Genomic DNA, 16,677 nt, shown 5'->3' on the forward strand with positions numbered 1-16,677 from the left:
CTGTGTGAAAGAAGGAACTTCAAATAAAGCAAATTTTGAATATGCAACAGAATTTTACAAGGTTTCAAAAAAAATATTTTCAACTCTTACTATTGTTGCAATAGTCAAATTTGGTGCACTTGAGAGACTGAGAAAAAGTAAAAGGTTCTCCCTCTAACTGGCAAACTGAAAAATCTGCAGCTGTGATTTCTCACTGTTCTATTCTGTATTACCAAACTGGATCTGATCCCTATTTCTTCACAGGGCTCTACATTAATATTTGCTGAGGTGCAGCTCACACACGCAGCAGTATTAACATCTCAACCTTCTTCAAATAAACTGTATTCTGTGGGCTACACAATTTTGTAGCAATTAACTTTCTAGTTCAAGCCTATTTTAACCTTTTCAATAGCTACATCTTCTCAGAAGAGAAAACATTATTAATTGGTATTTACATGCCATTAATTCAGAGACTACACAGAATCAACACTACCAAACCCAAAAACAAATACAGCACAAATGCAATGCAGGGAAAGATGGGGAGGGGCAGTGTGGCTTAAGGACTACCTGAGCAGCCTCGAAGGAAATGCATTCTATGAAGAGAAAAGGTACCCACACATCTTAAAATAGGTTCCCTCCCCTTAAGACTCTTAAAAACACAGTGATAATAAAAAGATAAATATTAATATAGAGCCCATCTACCAAAAGAGAATAAAAAACCTAAATTAAAATAAATTTAGGGGCCTTCACCAAACTTGCTGCAAGTTTGGGGACATAAATATCCAACAGCCATAAAGCTGTGAAAGCCCCCAGAATGAATAAAATAAATCCCACTTGCCTCAGACTGAACAGGGCAACACTGAGACTCTGCCTCAGCCTGTCCTATGGCAGGGCTATAGGAAGAAGAAAAATTTAAATTTTAGAAAAAACATGACCCAATTAAGTGAAAGACATGCATTCAAAGTCAACAAAATTCCAGTGATCAAGCAAACAAAAGAAAATGACTGCTATAGCACCTCTTTTGTTAGGCCCAAACAATATTTTTTTGTATTTGGTAGCTATTTCTAAATTGGACAGCTTGTTTTGTATTGTATCTTGATCAGTGGAACGTCAGTCAGTTGTCTTGGGGCATTTTTTCCCATAACTGATAGTATTTGTTGTACTAGTTCATAAGAAGTTGAGTTAAAGATTCCAGCAGCCACTGAAAATGTTCACCCTTGTCTTAGTGTTCACGTAGAAACTAGACCAGTACAATTATTAAGACGTTTACTAAGAAGTGTCATTAGTTACCATTTTAAATTGTGGCCCCAGCTCATGGGTTGGTGTATCACTCTCAATTTAACTGAAGGTCATAATGCCCTTCCTTGCTGCTCATAAAACTGAAGTAATCTTGGTATTTTAGTTTTCATCTTATATCCAGAATTCTTTGATTCCTATAAAATAACTAAGTTATCTATTCCATTCATTTTAAGAGTTAGTTACCCAGTTCTGTGTCAGTACTGCTCAAGAGCTCCACAGACTAAAACACTGGCAGAAACCATAGAAGGCAGATGCAGCTGAATGTTTCTAGAAGCTTGTTTACATTGTCCTATGCATGCACAGAGCAAGGAATAGTTATCCACTCTTACTAGATAAACAGCCCAGCCTCAAATTTATTATCAGCTAATAATCCTAAAATCTCATCTGTGGAAGAAAAAAAAAGTAATCCAAAAGTTTCAGAAGAAATTTTCAGTCTACATATGCCACCTGAATAGTACTTTATTTAGATCAACTTTGCTAATGGCAGAAGGCTATTTTAATGGCAGTATGAAAGTTATATAAAGACTTCTAAAAAGCTAACCCTGGGTTTTTCAAGGTTCTTTCATGCCAGTCTCATCCATTTTGCCCTAAAGATCAGCTGCTTATTATGGTATTGTGAGACCATGCATAAAGTAATTGAGAACCTTCTAAACAATTCTAGATGCTACAAATTCTGGCATATTTTTTTTAAAACCTATTTTCCCACCTGTGTCTGAAATTTTCTTGTAGCCTAACCTTTTGTATTCAATATCTGCATTATATTGCAATTTCAAGACTGGTCAAAATGCACTTGCAAATGTGAATTTCACTGCAAGATCTGCCATGGTAAATTTAGGCAACAACTAAAAAACAAAGCTTCTGCCTATGTAATTACATCACTAGAGTCCTGCAACAGTTATAAAAGATATGCTTTTCTGTTATCATAAAGGCTTCTACACTCTCTTTCCAGGAAGAGATTAACTAAAGCAAAACCCTGTTTTCATGGCTGCATTACATCAGGGATTTTGCTGGGAGAGCTATGTTGATTACACTTGGTACTGTAAACCAAGTATTTGTCTTTATACAAGCAACTATTACATTCAAAGTAGTTTTACTGGTTTTGGGTAAATGCACCATAAATCCAACTCTCTGAACATTAAGAAGCAGTATCCAAAGAAATGAAGGCAGGGACCAACAGATAACACAGGCACCAAAACACCTGCCTGTTTACAGAAGAATCACACAAGAGACAAGATTAACTGAAGACTAAAGGTAGCCACATCACAGCTCTTATTGCACAGGAATGACAGGAGCAGAAAAGTAAGTATCCATGTGAAAATCACGTGGAAAAATTATTCACCTGCTTGTATGCAAGTAACAATGAAATATATGTGGCAGTACTTACTCGAGGGATTTTCATAACATTATTACTAAGGAAATATCATTCTCAAATGCATTCAAGCTTGAAGTCTATGCAGTATTAGCTACAAAATGGTACCATTATCAGAATGAGACATTCACCACTTAAAAGAGTGAAACTTAATTAATACAACTTGCAGAATATGCTGAGTTAACAATGCATGCAGCAAGGTTTTATCCCAAGAAAAGTAGGGGTCTGAAAACAACATATGGAGTATTATAGAAAGACACCAAAGGGAGAAGGTATTTACTTCACTGGGGCAGAAGAACAAAGCATCCTTAGAGCAGCAATATGATCTTCAGAAAAAGCAAAAAGCTTTATAGTTTTACAAGCAGTAGTTAAGATCACTTTATAATGTATGAATTTTATGTGTAATATTATAAAAAGGACAAATATAAGACATCATAAAAATCTCTTAAGTCTTTTATAATTATCCTAATTAGGTAAACAGAAGAAAACAGAGTATAAAAGCATTGCCTCAGCAAAACAAGTTTTATCTGTTAGACTTATGTCTAAAGCAAGATGAAGAGCTAATGAAAGAACTGATATCAAGGCCCACTCAGCACATTTGCAAGCCAAATACTGCACATCTGACAGGTAGATACAAGTGATCAGAGAACTGCTTCTCAACAGAGGCTTGGAGTTATGGTCTTAAAACTGTTGAAAACTTCAGAAAAAAGTGCCTGGCAATTCCTAATGGTTAAACTAAGGCCATTCATGTGTAACTAGATTGCACTGGCTGCTCTGGTGCTTTTGAGACATTCTGTGAGACCACAGGTCAGAAGCTGAGACAATGTAGTATTTTAGCTGTACTGTATTTTTGCACTTTTAAGAGACAGTACAGAGTAAAGCCATGTGAAGTACTTTAGTGCAGCTAAAAAATCCTAAGACTTCAAAGAAACAGAGCCATAATGCTAAGTATTATAATTAAGTGAAAAACTTACACCACCTACAAAAACATCTATGAATGTAATGACACAAAAATCCTGATGATCCTTCAACCCTACTGTAAAGAAGAGATATCCCCATTAATTAATTGCAGGTAAGACTTGAGGCTGGAACATGTATTTAAAGTTGATCTGCAAATGAAAAATTCACCACTCTTTTTTCAGTGTTGAGAAGAGGCTGTAGAGGCTCTCACTTCCCTCCCCTCTCAAAAGTCTCCCTCTACATTCTCATCAGAGGTATAACACAGGAACACATGATGTCAGACTTAATTACAACCTTAACAGGAACTTGTCACTGTTGTCTTATAAACAGAGAAATGACTAATTCATAAAGGGAAGACCTCTCTTTGATAAAAAGGACTCTTACTCCAGAAACTTTCACTGAATGGCTCAAGAAAACTCAGACAACATCTGATCATAGCACACAAAAGATGGTTACAAATGGTACACCTTTCAGAGACTGCCAAAATGTGAAATTCTAAACATTTAAAGTAAAAATGCAGCATATAACACATTACTCTTGCCTGCTCTGCCTCCTCTATGCATTAAGAGGGTTAAGCTATTTCTCTTTTGCAGGTCAACTTCAATACATCAACTGGAAGTCACTCACCCATGTGCCATGCACCTAAGCTTCTAGAAATTTTCTTCACCTAAAGGGCTCCTAAAATTCACCTCCATTTGCACATTAAAAAGTGTCAGTTGCAGAGTGAATTAATGGGACATACCTTGGCACTAGGATGTCTCTCAGAGCACTTTCACATCCTACAAGCAAGTGCCAGGACTAGAAATCATTTAAAATTTATTGAGGACAAGAAAGCACAAATAAAGAAACATAAGCATTAAGAGAAGTTACAACCAAGAGTCAGGATGTGCCTCCTGCAGCCTCAGTTTTGAGAAGTCAGTTAATAAGTGTACAGGTCTTTGTCTACTCAGATGTACAGCTAAGGAGTGACTTTTTAGAACAAGGAATTCAGACTTTATCAAAACAGCACCAATAATTGTGTTCATTACACCAATGGCTACCACAGCATGCATCTGTACAAACCTTTCAGGCTGTTGTCCATAGCTGGTCACGAATAAAAAGGCATATAAATTTTTCTCCTCTTTTATTACAATGAAGTTTATAACAGTACAGAAAAGTCACATGACCTTAGTGGGTCAATTTACTTAAACCCTGGAACAGGAGGAACTCTAAATACATTAAATATTGTTACAAGTTCAGACTTTAATGTACAAGTAGTTGGGAACAGTTACAGCCCTCACCAAACTATGTTGGGGACATGAAGTCCAACAGCACTTGAAGTGCTGTGAAGGCATAATTTCACAAATAGCAACATAACATTACAGAACTTGCCTTTAAGATGGTATGTTCATGTAATTCCAGCGCCTTCACAATTTAACGAACCATATTTACTATACTTCACTTCTAAAAACCTAGATGAAACATGAAAAAGAAGCCATACAGTATAAATTGCAACATCAGGAAAAGTTCCTGTTATTATTCCAAATAATTTTTCCCATGTAAAATAAGAATGTCCAATAGCTCCTTGCATGTGGGAAGATACTTATTTTTTTAAAAGTCACAATGAAGCCTTAATTGACGGAAGCTTGGCTATATTAACAGCACAAGATGAGAAAAGGTTTAATCTCCAAACCTATTAGAGTGTGAGTAGGAGCATCAGTAGCGGCCACCTTGCGACATTACAGGCGGTCTCATTCCCATCGGAGGGCGAGGAGGTCCACTCTGGTACGGGGGCACCATCGGAGGTCCCTGACCATATGGAGGCATTGCTCCAGGAAGATATCCTGGCATGCCCTGGTGATGAGCACCATACTGACCTATAAACAGAACAGTTAAGATGCAAAGAATAATTTTTAATTTTTTTTTTTAAGATAGTGAGAAGTGCATTTTGTGAAAAGCTTTACCCCTCCCTGTTAGCATAGGCAACTTCACAAATCTTTTCAAGAGCAGGAAGCTGGGAAACTTTTGATTACCATGAGGTGGCATGGGAGGTCTCATTCCTTGTTGCTGTGGAGGAATTCCTGGCTGTGGTGGCATCATACCTCCAATTGGTCCAACTGGTGGATTACCCAGGGCAGCCTGGCCTGGTCGAGGAAGATTGCGCTGGTATTTAGGCAACTGTGCCCTTCTCTCTTCCTAAAATCACAAGAGACAACCATAACACATTGTGTTAAAACTCACCAAAAGCAATGTAAATAGAGGTGCAACAAAGCAGATTATTAAACTATTTTAACTACCTTACAAATTCAAAGACTACTAGTAACATCACACAGCAGCAGTAGGATTTGCCCCTGCTTTTTGCAGACTTTCTTCCTTAATACAGACCAATTCCAGCATTCTGCATTGAATTCAAATTCTCCCCTTCCCCCAGATGAATAAAGCCTTTTTCTCTTAAAAACACAAATCTAAAGATCTCTGAACTGTAATTAATGTTCATTTGTTTTATCCGTAAATCCCGTAACTGCTGTAATAACATCATAACAACTTCAAACTGTTTAGTATTTTGTTCTACATTTATTACCTAGACTTAGTTAACTTCAAGTTTAAGACACATGCAGTAAAAGTCCAAATTATATTTTGGGCTGACAGATTTCCCACCACCACCAAAACTAAGGCTTTAACTGCAGCATGACCATTGCAATATCCCAGTCATCATTTTGCAATCAAAGACGTTCTCATAGTTACATTTGTTCTGCACAGTTTGTACTCTCACCAATACTAAAATACACATAATGCAGAGCACAGATGAAACTCCATTTAATCTGACATATCACAAATCACATTTTCAGTAAGACAATGAAAATGTATGAACTTACCAGCGATATATCCTCATCTGGATGGATCAACTTACTGGTTGCACTGGTTGTTGTGAGGGTAGCAGGCTTACTTGTGATAGATGTAGCTGGTTTAGCTGCAGTGCTGTTTGTTGTGCTAGTGGTTGAGGCTGTAGACTGTGTGTAAGCAGGGAATGTTGGTTTGGGGGGTTCCGTTGTTGTCGCGGGTGTAGAATTCAAAGGTTTGAAATCAGTACCAACTGGCCCTGGCACAGCTGCTGCAGCCTGTGAAACAAGAGACAGGTCAATATTTATTTCTCAAAGCATAAGAAAACTTAAATGATGACTCTTAGACCTCTGAAATCTTCCAGTGAGATACAGAATTATAACAAGCTTGACAAAAGTAAAGTTCAGCCTTACTGCAAACTAGAGCAACTGAAACCAAGACAAAATAAACCCCAGTATGTACACGTATACACACACACACAGGGAAGTCTAAAATTTGCAGGTCAAAAGCCACCACAACAAAGGAACAACAAAGAAAAAACCACCCCACTATTTTATCTCAAACACTGAATTTAGCAGATGTGTAAATCTTTCCTGAACCGCTACTTTTAGGAGCCTCTAAGTATAAATTCATTATTCTTTCACTAAATTAACGTATTTTAGCAACCATTAGTTTAGAGTATTAGAGCTCGAAGTGCTAGTATTCATTAAAATTAGGTATTTAGGAAATAATTTAATCAAATATTTAAGAAAGGTCTATTGTGTCAGGGCTTTAAGCGTTCTCTCTATAAACACACTGCAGTCTTTTCAAAGTACTATGTCTATCTACAGAACTTGAATCTTATTTATGAATGAAGAATCAATGGAAGCAGGTAAGAGGTCCACTAGAGATTCCAACACTTAATCTCTCCTACTGTTCCGTTACAAAAACCCTGTAAAGTCTGTTTTGCAAAGCTGTCTCTAAATACACAGCAATCTCCAAAGCAAACTTTGGTTATGAGAGAATGCTTTTGTTTCTAGTCACTTCATATTTACAATTACCTGAACCTCCCAATCAAAAAAAAAATAAATTAATATTCTGTACATAATGCAAATTTAAAACTCCCTACATTATGATGTGGCATATTAAACAATATGAACTAAAAAGCCTTCACCATGCATCAAGCTAACCACTGCCCACTAAAATGCATTTAACTGCTTTCATGCTCTTTTAACCCTTTAGAACCAGGATGTAACATTTCGTTCTTTCACACTAAGAAAAATTGTGAGTTTTGACATGCTTATTTCTGGTAAGATGCAACTCATAATCAAGGACTCTGCAGTTTTACCAGCTAAACATAATCAGGAATATAACAGAAATTATCTGAAGATGTTTAGTCAATTTTAGATTTTACAGAACGGTCCAAAGGGTTAAGTTGCAAAGCAATTTGTTTTAAACTGTGACTTCCTGCGTACTTGTGCTGTGCTAGGAAACAGAGCGTTAGAAGATGCTGAGAGACTTTCTGAATTGGAGGAAGCTGCACTTGAGCTTGTGACAGGTGTCCCCATCTGTAGCATAAAAGAAAGGAAACAGTGAAAAGTCTCCAAACAAATGGGTGGAAAGTATCCAGATGAAAGGATTTCTTATACTAAGCCCTTTCTTATGAAAGGACTGTATTTTTGTAAACATGTATCTTCCCTGCAGAAGCCCAAAATGCAAACAGTACATTACAAGGGCTTCTCCAACGTACTTGAAAGCAAGTAAAACCTCAAGGATCTACGAACAAATGCATTCAAAGGGAAGAGGTCACAAGCCACTATCAATTCCCCACTTCCCTCCCCAAAACATTGAAATTAACTTTTCACTACACTGATGCACTCCTAAATTTTTCGAAGGAAAAAAAAATAAAATTCTAACTCAGGCAATGTTTAACCAGTTTAACAAGACTACAGAATAATTCATCCATTGATCAGTGGAGAGCCCATTATCAGAACAACTGAGAAGAAGTCCTGTCAAGATTTTTAATTTGGAAATTTTAGGCAGAATCTATGCAATCAGATTCCTGTAGCTAATACATCTCTTCACCCACCCAAAGTTCCCTTATAAGCAACAAACTAAAGGTGTTTAAGAGTGTTTTGCCTACTCCTTTGTTTCCCAGTGCTTAAAAAACTTCTGTCTGGTTTCACAGCTGTTTCAAGACAAACAAAAGATTTTTTTAAAATTCATTCAAGCACTACACTGAATTAAACTTAAACATCAATCCCAGCAAAAGCCCAAACCAGTCATTTCTTGGACCTCTTCAATAATAAATAGGCACTATTGACATGGTGGCAATTTGAAGAATATAACAAGAGATTCCAGGTTCTGGGACACCTTACCTGTCCCGCACTTGGGAAGAGTGGTTTAGTAACTGGAGGCTGTGGGGTGGGTGCTGTTGCAGCAGGAGCTGGAGGCCGGTTCAGAATGCCCGGGGCTGTAACAGGCTGTGCTTGTGTCATTGGAGGCATGCCAGGCCGAGGCCCAACAGGCGGGGGCATCCCTACAAACCACAAACAACAGGTGACGGATCAGGCTCCAGGAAGCAAGAATATTCCTTTAGACAATCCCGTTCCCAGTGCTCCTTAGAACAAAGTTTCCCACTACAAGATATATTTTTAAGAAAACAATAAAATAAAACATGACAAAGAGTAATGTCAGCAGTCACCAGTCAATCACCATGCACAGGCAGTAACCTCAAACACTTCGGAGCAATGCTGGATTGGTTTTTTACTAAAAACTTTTACTAAAGCTGCAATAACGAAAGTTTATGCTCTTAATAAACCAACACAATTAATGCAGTAACTTTCTGACACATTGCACCCACCTGCCAAGAGCATGGGTGACACTATTACAACATCTTGAGAGATTAAATTGTTTCTGAACAGTACCACAACTGTGACCAAACACTGCCAGCTTTACTGGGGTCATCAGTAAAGTGGACTGGCACATTTTGTAGTGTCACCACAACACCTGCATTTGGTGTGCGTGGACCTCTAGGAGAGAGTCAGTGAGAAGTTAACAGCTCCCATGGGTTCCCATCAAGCAAACCAGCAAATCTTAGTTCATTACCACATAACTGCTGGTTAGGTGGAACACCCAAGGAACTTAGGGCTCCTTAAGAGCTGCACAAGCTCAAGAAACATCTCTTCTAACTATGATAAAAGACCAAAACTTCAGCTAAGTTTCTTAATAGTGCAGGCTCATTAGTTGGATAAACCACCATTACTATTCCCCAGTTTCCACATTTTCAATCATTACTATTTTCCAACTGCAACCACAAACATTAATTTTAAAAACGGAATGAAGAGAGACCTGGCAACATAACAATGTGATTAAGTGCAATAAAACCAGAAAAGTGTATTCTATTTCTTACTTTAACAATGGTATAAAACTAAAATAACTATTTATGATCAGAAGCCATAAATCAAACACTTCTGCACAAGAGTGGCTTCTGTAGCAATCAAACCACATCATGGTGGTGGGTGGTGGAATAAGGCTGCATGTTATTTACATAAATCCTAAATCTTAGTGGAAATAAATAAATAAATAAATAAATAGAATTAAACTCTCACCATAGTACGAGTTCGACAACCCTGACCTACCTGGTGGCATACCAGGCATAAGAGGTGGGATTCCTGGCCCAGGAGGCATCATTCCACCCATTGGCATCATCCTATTGAACAGAAAATGAGCGCTGGTATGAACACTAATGATAAATGTTAAGACAATTGGCACATCCCTGTATTAGATAAAATATAATAGTAAATAATTTCAAGAAGCTCTCAAGAGAGGCAATTCCAAACCAACTGACTCCACAAGAAAAAAAAACCCCATAACCCAGCACCCAAAACCCCAAACACTTATTGCAACTTTAATTTCTCAAGATCTCACTTCCCCTATTATGAGATTTCCAGAACTAGCGTCTCTTGAAATATCTCAGACAACTAGCTGAGTGTTCCAAGAACCTGATCTCAGTACACTCATGGAGTCTGAATGTAGGAAAACCAGCTAGCTCTAATCACACTACAATTGCTGTACATCTGCTACTACTCCTCTCTGACACTGACTGACAGATAGCCCCAAGCTGCAGAACTATCCAAAAATATTGACAAACACAGAGCAGAGACCATAGGGCAAGAAAGCTTCTGGAGTTTCAATTACAGAATGAACTCCATACAGCAATGATAAAGTGGGATTTTGGTTTTTTACTATGAAAAGTTCTCACTGTAATGTATTTTTCCCCACATTACGAATGGGTTTGGTTTCTTTTCCTAGATGAATACGTATGAGCCCTTTACAGGAAACAAACAAGTGTAGCATAGGTTTGCTTAATTTTTTGCAGACATTCAAAAATAGATTATGGAAACAAAATAAAGGAATGTTTATTATTTTAGAGAGCAAGATAAGCTGATGTGCAGCACTCCAGTACAAACCAAAATCCCACTAAGAAAGAGTTTCTGTTTGAATGACAGTCAAGACACCTTCACCACTGCTGTTTTCAGATCAAATCTCAGGAACAGGTAAGCACTCATTCTAGAAAGTCTGACTTCTACTCTCATCTGTCACTGCTACACAGGGAACAACCACTGCAGAAGCAGCAATGACTGGGAACACAGACCCATCGTCCCTTTTCTGGTTGGAAAAGGCAAAGTGAATCCTGCCACCAAGCAGACATCAAAACAAGTGCTGGATGCTCACTGCCTGCTGCCCCAGAAGAATGACTTCCTGAGAAACTGCAGATAGTGCAAGAACTGGTGTCACACTAAAACCAAAGTTGCTTCCTGTCTCCTAATTCTTTGGTCATTTTTAAACAAAAGTTTATCAGGTTAGTAAACAAAATTTTAGAGTAGAGTGGACAAAAGCATAATGCAACACCACCCTCTCCTCCCAAAATGAAATGCAGTGAAGTTTTGGCAAATTAATTTGTATTTTTACAGGTGACATAACATTCACCTTAAGTTAACAAGGAATTTAATGAGGACTAAGCGTCAGACAACCTGACTATACTGAGTTTCCACCCAGAAAAGCTGAAGTTCTGATGAGCATCCACACCATGTTGATTTATAAATTCAAAGACTGTTAAAATCAGTATTTATGTCTCAGAAGAGAACAAGCTTTCACCTCAGTGAACATAAAGTTTGGATTAAACTGAGTTCCTGCAGAATGTTCTGCAGTGTGAAGGATCAAGCACATGGACATGTTCAAGCTCTGGTTCAAAAGAGGCTTTAAGTCTCTAAGGGTCTACTTGGTTAACATTTAGTAGAATGCATTTCACATACAGTTTTGTAATACTAATTTAGATAAAAGCATAAAACCTTCACATATTATACAGAGTAGAAAAACCTAACTAGACACCTTCCCCAAATTCTTAGGCAATATTCAAAGGTTTTCAGAAAACAATTTCCAGCTTATCAAAAACATGACATAAAATGGCATAATGAATGTACCTAGAATTACATTAATGAGATGCTTACATGTTTCCACCACAAAATGACTGCATGTATTTTCTCTGTTGATGTAATCTGTGAAAATTTATGACAAAATCAAAAATCTAACTGTGATTTTCCAAACACATTGTGATAGGGTATGGTGTCAACCCCAAACAAGCATAAAAACCAACATCTTTTGCCCAAAATACAAGAAAAACATAAACTGTCCAGTAATTTTTTCCTGTTGATGACTGATAACCAGAAGCACAACATATGTGCAATACACAAGGGAACAGTGGATCACAGAAGGCTCTAAACCAACACAATAAAATTTTATATTGATATGCTACTACTTAATAATTACTAAGTCAGGAGAAAGGCAAGATATTTTATTCATAAACTCAATGTGGACATATTTTACATGTTGGTTTACAGCCATCTAGTTCTTTAGTTAGTCTTAATATTTAGGTTACAGAGTCCACAATTCCCTATGACTATTTTTTTAATTAACTTTACTTTTTCTCTGACAGTTTAAAATGCACAGTATGAACATGTAATATTACATCTTTCTTGCTACTCACCCAGGTGGCATTCCAGGCATAACTGGAGGCATTCCAGGCATCATAGGTGGAACACCTGCCATTAATGGGGGGATACCTTAAAAGAAAAATGTATTTTCAACAACTCTGATAATATACAGTTGCTAATAAATGTCACCTAGTAAGTTTACACTGGATAAATGCTTTACAGGAAGTTCTAAAAGACTGGGTTTTGAAATAATATTGCTTACAAACAGAGCAAGATAAATACTATCTGCAAATCTGACTTTGATTGATTGTCTTCAGCCCTGCAATATTGTGATCTTAGTGATCTCCAGAGAAGACATCTTAGTACAAGAAGAGACCATTCTTTCTTCACTGTATCTATGGCCTGTGTATAAACAGCCTGTTCTGTGTTAGCATTCTCCAGACCTTTCTACCCTGTTTCCAAAATCCTGTTATAAATACCATGAACAAGTATCACTGGTGGACTTTTGTTAGAAGCGCTTATCTTACTACCACATGCCTTCAGTCTACATGCCAACATTAGGTATCTGAATCTAGTCCACAAAGAAAGATGTGCTCATGCACAGAATAGGGGAAGAAAATTAAGAAACTGCTTATCTGCACCTCCCAGAACTATTCTGGGACCCCAGTGTTAAAAGGGCAAATTATTATTCGTGTATACAAGCAGCAAATTCAGGTTTCTACTGAGGTTTTCAGCAACTACCTAACACATCCTCTCACCTGGAGGCATCCCAGGTGCACCTGGCACAGGTGGCAAACCTGGCTGTGCCATTGGGGGAATGTACCCCTGCTGTGGCTGAACTTGCTGGGGTTGAAATGAAGTTGAAGCTGCAGATTCATCATCTTCATACTCATCAGAATCATCCTGTTGTTTCTTTTTCTGGCTCTCTGCAGACAGTACAATGCATATGGTCAAACAACACAAATTGTATTCTATAAGATTAACTAATAGCAAAATTCAAACCCTGTCAAGTGTTAAAAAAGTCACTGAAATGCAAAGAAAGAATGCTCTGTGAGCCCACCTATAACCCACAAATAAAGGGAAGGAACATGACTCACACTGCCATGACCCTGAACAAAAAGAGAGATCTACCCTCGTGTCAATGTCATGCTGTCCAGCATAAACCAAAGCAGTTCAACCAAACGTATGCTCGAACAGCAAAGAAACCAAAGCATTTGGGAATCATCAGGATAGTTTTACCTCTAGCTTTTCTTCCCCTTACCCTCACAAATAAATGACCATGCCCATATTCATTAGCTAATTGTAGCTGCTCTGTCAGGAGCTACCTCTGAAGAGGAAAGGAAAAATCCCTCCCAGCCTCCTACATGGCTGGCCAACGCCTGGAGCTGCCCTCAGAGAACGCATTAAATCCCACCCTCACTGAATGCCACAGCTAAATAAGGAACACACCAGGAAAGTAACAGACATTACACCTTACCCTGAGTTTTTTGTTCAAGTAACCTCCTCCGTTCCTCCATATCTTTTTCTGGTATGCCCTCCATTCCATAGATTTCCAGTTCAATGTCTGTTCTTCCGGGAATAGCATTTGGAACAGCATCTATTGTTTCTTTATGTACCTAAAGAAAAAAAACCCCAAACAAATCCTGCTGACCACAATTCAAGGTAAATTCTCTGTGTTCTTCAGGCAGTTTCAAGACGGAAAAGGAACATCTTTGATAGGAATAATCTTTCTGGCCAAGCATTTTCTTGATCTATGCTTCCTATCTTTGGTTACTACTATTACCCCTAAAACCAGCTTACATAAACTTAGAAAAACCAAGACAGCACAATTCCTTCACTCCTACAGAACTCCTTACAAAGATCTCTGCTGCACAGTGGCCATCTGACGGCTGACTCAGCAGGACTCCTGTGCTGCAAACAGGCCATTGCTATCTTATTCTAACCAGTTTTAAAGACTCTGGAAACCCCCAACCCCCACCTTCTTAAAGACACTTCATTTAAATTTTAGGTACTGTAAAGAAAATCTTATGTAAGGCTAAAACTCCTTACCTGCATACAGTGTATAGCTAAACCAGGTCCTGTATACAGTTTCTTATGACATATATGGCATTTAAAGTGCTTTGCTTTTTGATGTTGTATAAGGATTTTCTCATCATCAAAATCCCTGTTACAATACCTATTGAAGACTGTTAAGGAAACATTTAATACTGGAAGTGACCTTTTAGATAGGACTAAGGTAATTAGCATCAGTGAGATTTTTCCTGAAGCTAAAGAATGGCACAAGAAGCATTTCTGAGCATTGAAAGGGTGACAAATATTGCATGGACGTCTGAAATCAAACACCCTCGTCTGATCCAGCACACCCCTCTTTACACAGGTACAAAAGTGGGAAGGTGTCTGCACGCAATCAGAACCATCACTTGATTCCATATTGTTTGACTCATGGTTTTCAAGTCCTACCTATTTTTCTCTCCAGGGGTGTGAATGCTGCTACAGCATGAAAGGAGAAACAGGCTTGAAATCAGAAAAGGGAAATTATGCAAATGACTCAAAGTGCCTCTTTAAGCAATTATCAGTAACAAACAATCATAAAGGAGAACAAAGGTTTTAGTTAAAAATTCCCTTCCTCTTCCAGTTAGCCAGCGATCAGTTTTTATGACACAGAATAATTTGTTGCAGTAACCGAAGAATTCTCTGCTCTTAAAAAGAAGCAAAGAACTGTCTGGACATCTATGCAACAGAAAAGGCAAACTGCTTTCCTTTCTATGGGTCAGCATTGATATTTCAGCAAACACTCCACACATTCTCCTAGGTGAGACAAGTATACGTTTGCTATTTATTACTGAAAAATGTTAACATTTCTAATACAATGTGTCCCTTGCTTCCACCAAAACGTGAAATAAATTATTGTGTCAAACAAGCACAGATGCCTTCCAAGACAAAATCGTAAAATACCTCGGGACACCTTTTATATTTTATTAAACAATTCTAGAGAACAGAAGCGTAGGAAAAAAAGGTAAATTTGTAATCACAAAAATGAGCACATTCTGAAGGAGCGATAAAATGAAAATTCACCAGTATTTCGGATACTTTAAAATTAAACCTGATAATGATACAGCAATTACGAACTGAAAGCTCCCTCCATCACGAAGAAAAAAAGTTTTCAAAAATTCTCTAACCACATTCCATCCCCCCTCCGTGAATAAATGCATTTATCAGTATCAGGATTTTCTCCCTTTAGCATTCTCCCTCGTGAGGGATAAAGACTTTTCTCCATTTCCCGCTATCCCGGCTTTAGGAATCGGGCGGGAGGCCGCGGCCTCGGCGAGGGCGGCGGGAGCGGGCCTGAGGCCGTGCGGGCCGTGGGGAGCAAAGGAAAGACACGGACTGGGCCCCATTCTAAAGATCACGGGGCTGGAACAAGGCCAAGCACAGGGACAAACCGTAACGAGCTTGGGAAGAAGGGCTGAGCCCCATCTCGGGACGAGACGGAACGGGACTGTGCCCCGACCGCGCCAGGCCGCGCCGCTCCCCTCCCCCACCGAGCTCTCCACATCCGCCCCGTCCCACACAGAAGGATACCAGCACCAAGGCTTCAGCTGCTTCTTCTTCTTGCGGCCCATAGCGGCGTCACCCCGACCCACAGAGTAGGAGACCTGAGCGCTCCCTCAGAGCCGCAGCGCCCGCGCGGCTGCCCAGACCGAGCGAGAGACACAAAATGGCGGCCGAGCTCCTTCAGGCGCTACTGCGGCCTCCGAACTCCCAGAATACACCGGGGCGGGGGAGTGGAGGGGGGGGCACGTGACGCACTCGCGGTCGCCCCCACCTGCCTGTCCCGTGACGCCTCACGACGCAGCCGCCATTTTGTCCACTCGGGACTGTGGGTGCTGTGCCTGAGGCACCCGAGTGTGTCACTGAAACAGTCACGGAGTGCTTTGGGCTGGGAGGGCCTTAAAGCCCATCTCGTTCCACACCTCTGCCATGGGCAGGAACACCTTCCACTAGACCAGGTTGCTCTAAGCCCTGTCCAACTTGACCTTGAACACTTCCAGAGATGGGGCAGCCACAAATTCTCTGGACAACCTGTACCAGAACCTCAGTTCCCTCAGAGCAAAGAGCTTCCTCCTAATCTAAACTGTTGATTGTCTTCGTGTTTAATGTCACAGAGAAACTGTTTTCCCCACTAAATGTTAAAAGGCAAGAAGCTGCTGCCCTGTGCAGTGTTCTGGTGCTGGCTGTGCCTGTGTTGCTGGGTGCTGACAGCGAGGCCGTGGC

The 16,677-nt window shown here is 39.3% G+C and overlaps 1 protein-coding gene across 11 annotated transcripts; it reads right to left on the reverse strand.

The window, feature by feature from the left end:
- Positions 1–817: 817 nt before the first annotated feature.
- ZNF207 (zinc finger protein 207) lies at positions 818–16,168 on the reverse strand. 11 transcript variants are annotated; one of them, XR_004499764.1, is made up of 14 exons: positions 15,985–16,168; positions 14,452–14,578; positions 13,880–14,018; positions 13,161–13,328; positions 12,456–12,531; positions 11,920–11,967; positions 10,018–10,118; positions 8,785–8,945; positions 7,882–7,974; positions 6,463–6,705; positions 5,620–5,782; positions 5,280–5,463; positions 4,979–5,058; positions 818–872 (listed from the first exon to the last, which is right to left on the reverse strand). XR_004499764.1 is itself a non-coding variant. In XM_033518746.1 (13 exons), the coding sequence occupies exons 1-12, from the start codon at positions 16,023–16,025 to the stop codon at positions 5,303–5,305; spliced, it is 1,521 nt and encodes a 506-aa protein (XP_033374637.1). In that variant the 5' UTR covers positions 16,026–16,168; the 3' UTR covers positions 846–872; positions 5,280–5,302. The 11 variants fall into 11 exon arrangements, 10 of the variants coding, with proteins under 10 accessions (XP_033374637.1, XP_033374636.1, XP_015501048.1 ...); XM_033518746.1 differs by lacking the exon at positions 4,979–5,058 and having other exon boundaries at positions 846–872; XM_033518745.1 differs by lacking the exon at positions 818–872 and having other exon boundaries at positions 4,407–5,058.
- Positions 16,169–16,677: the final 509 nt, after the last annotated feature.

The sequence above is a fragment of the Parus major genome, chromosome 18, assembly GCF_001522545.3.
Source record: "Parus major isolate Abel chromosome 18, Parus_major1.1, whole genome shotgun sequence".
Classification (NCBI taxonomy): domain Eukaryota; kingdom Metazoa; phylum Chordata; class Aves; order Passeriformes; family Paridae; genus Parus; species Parus major.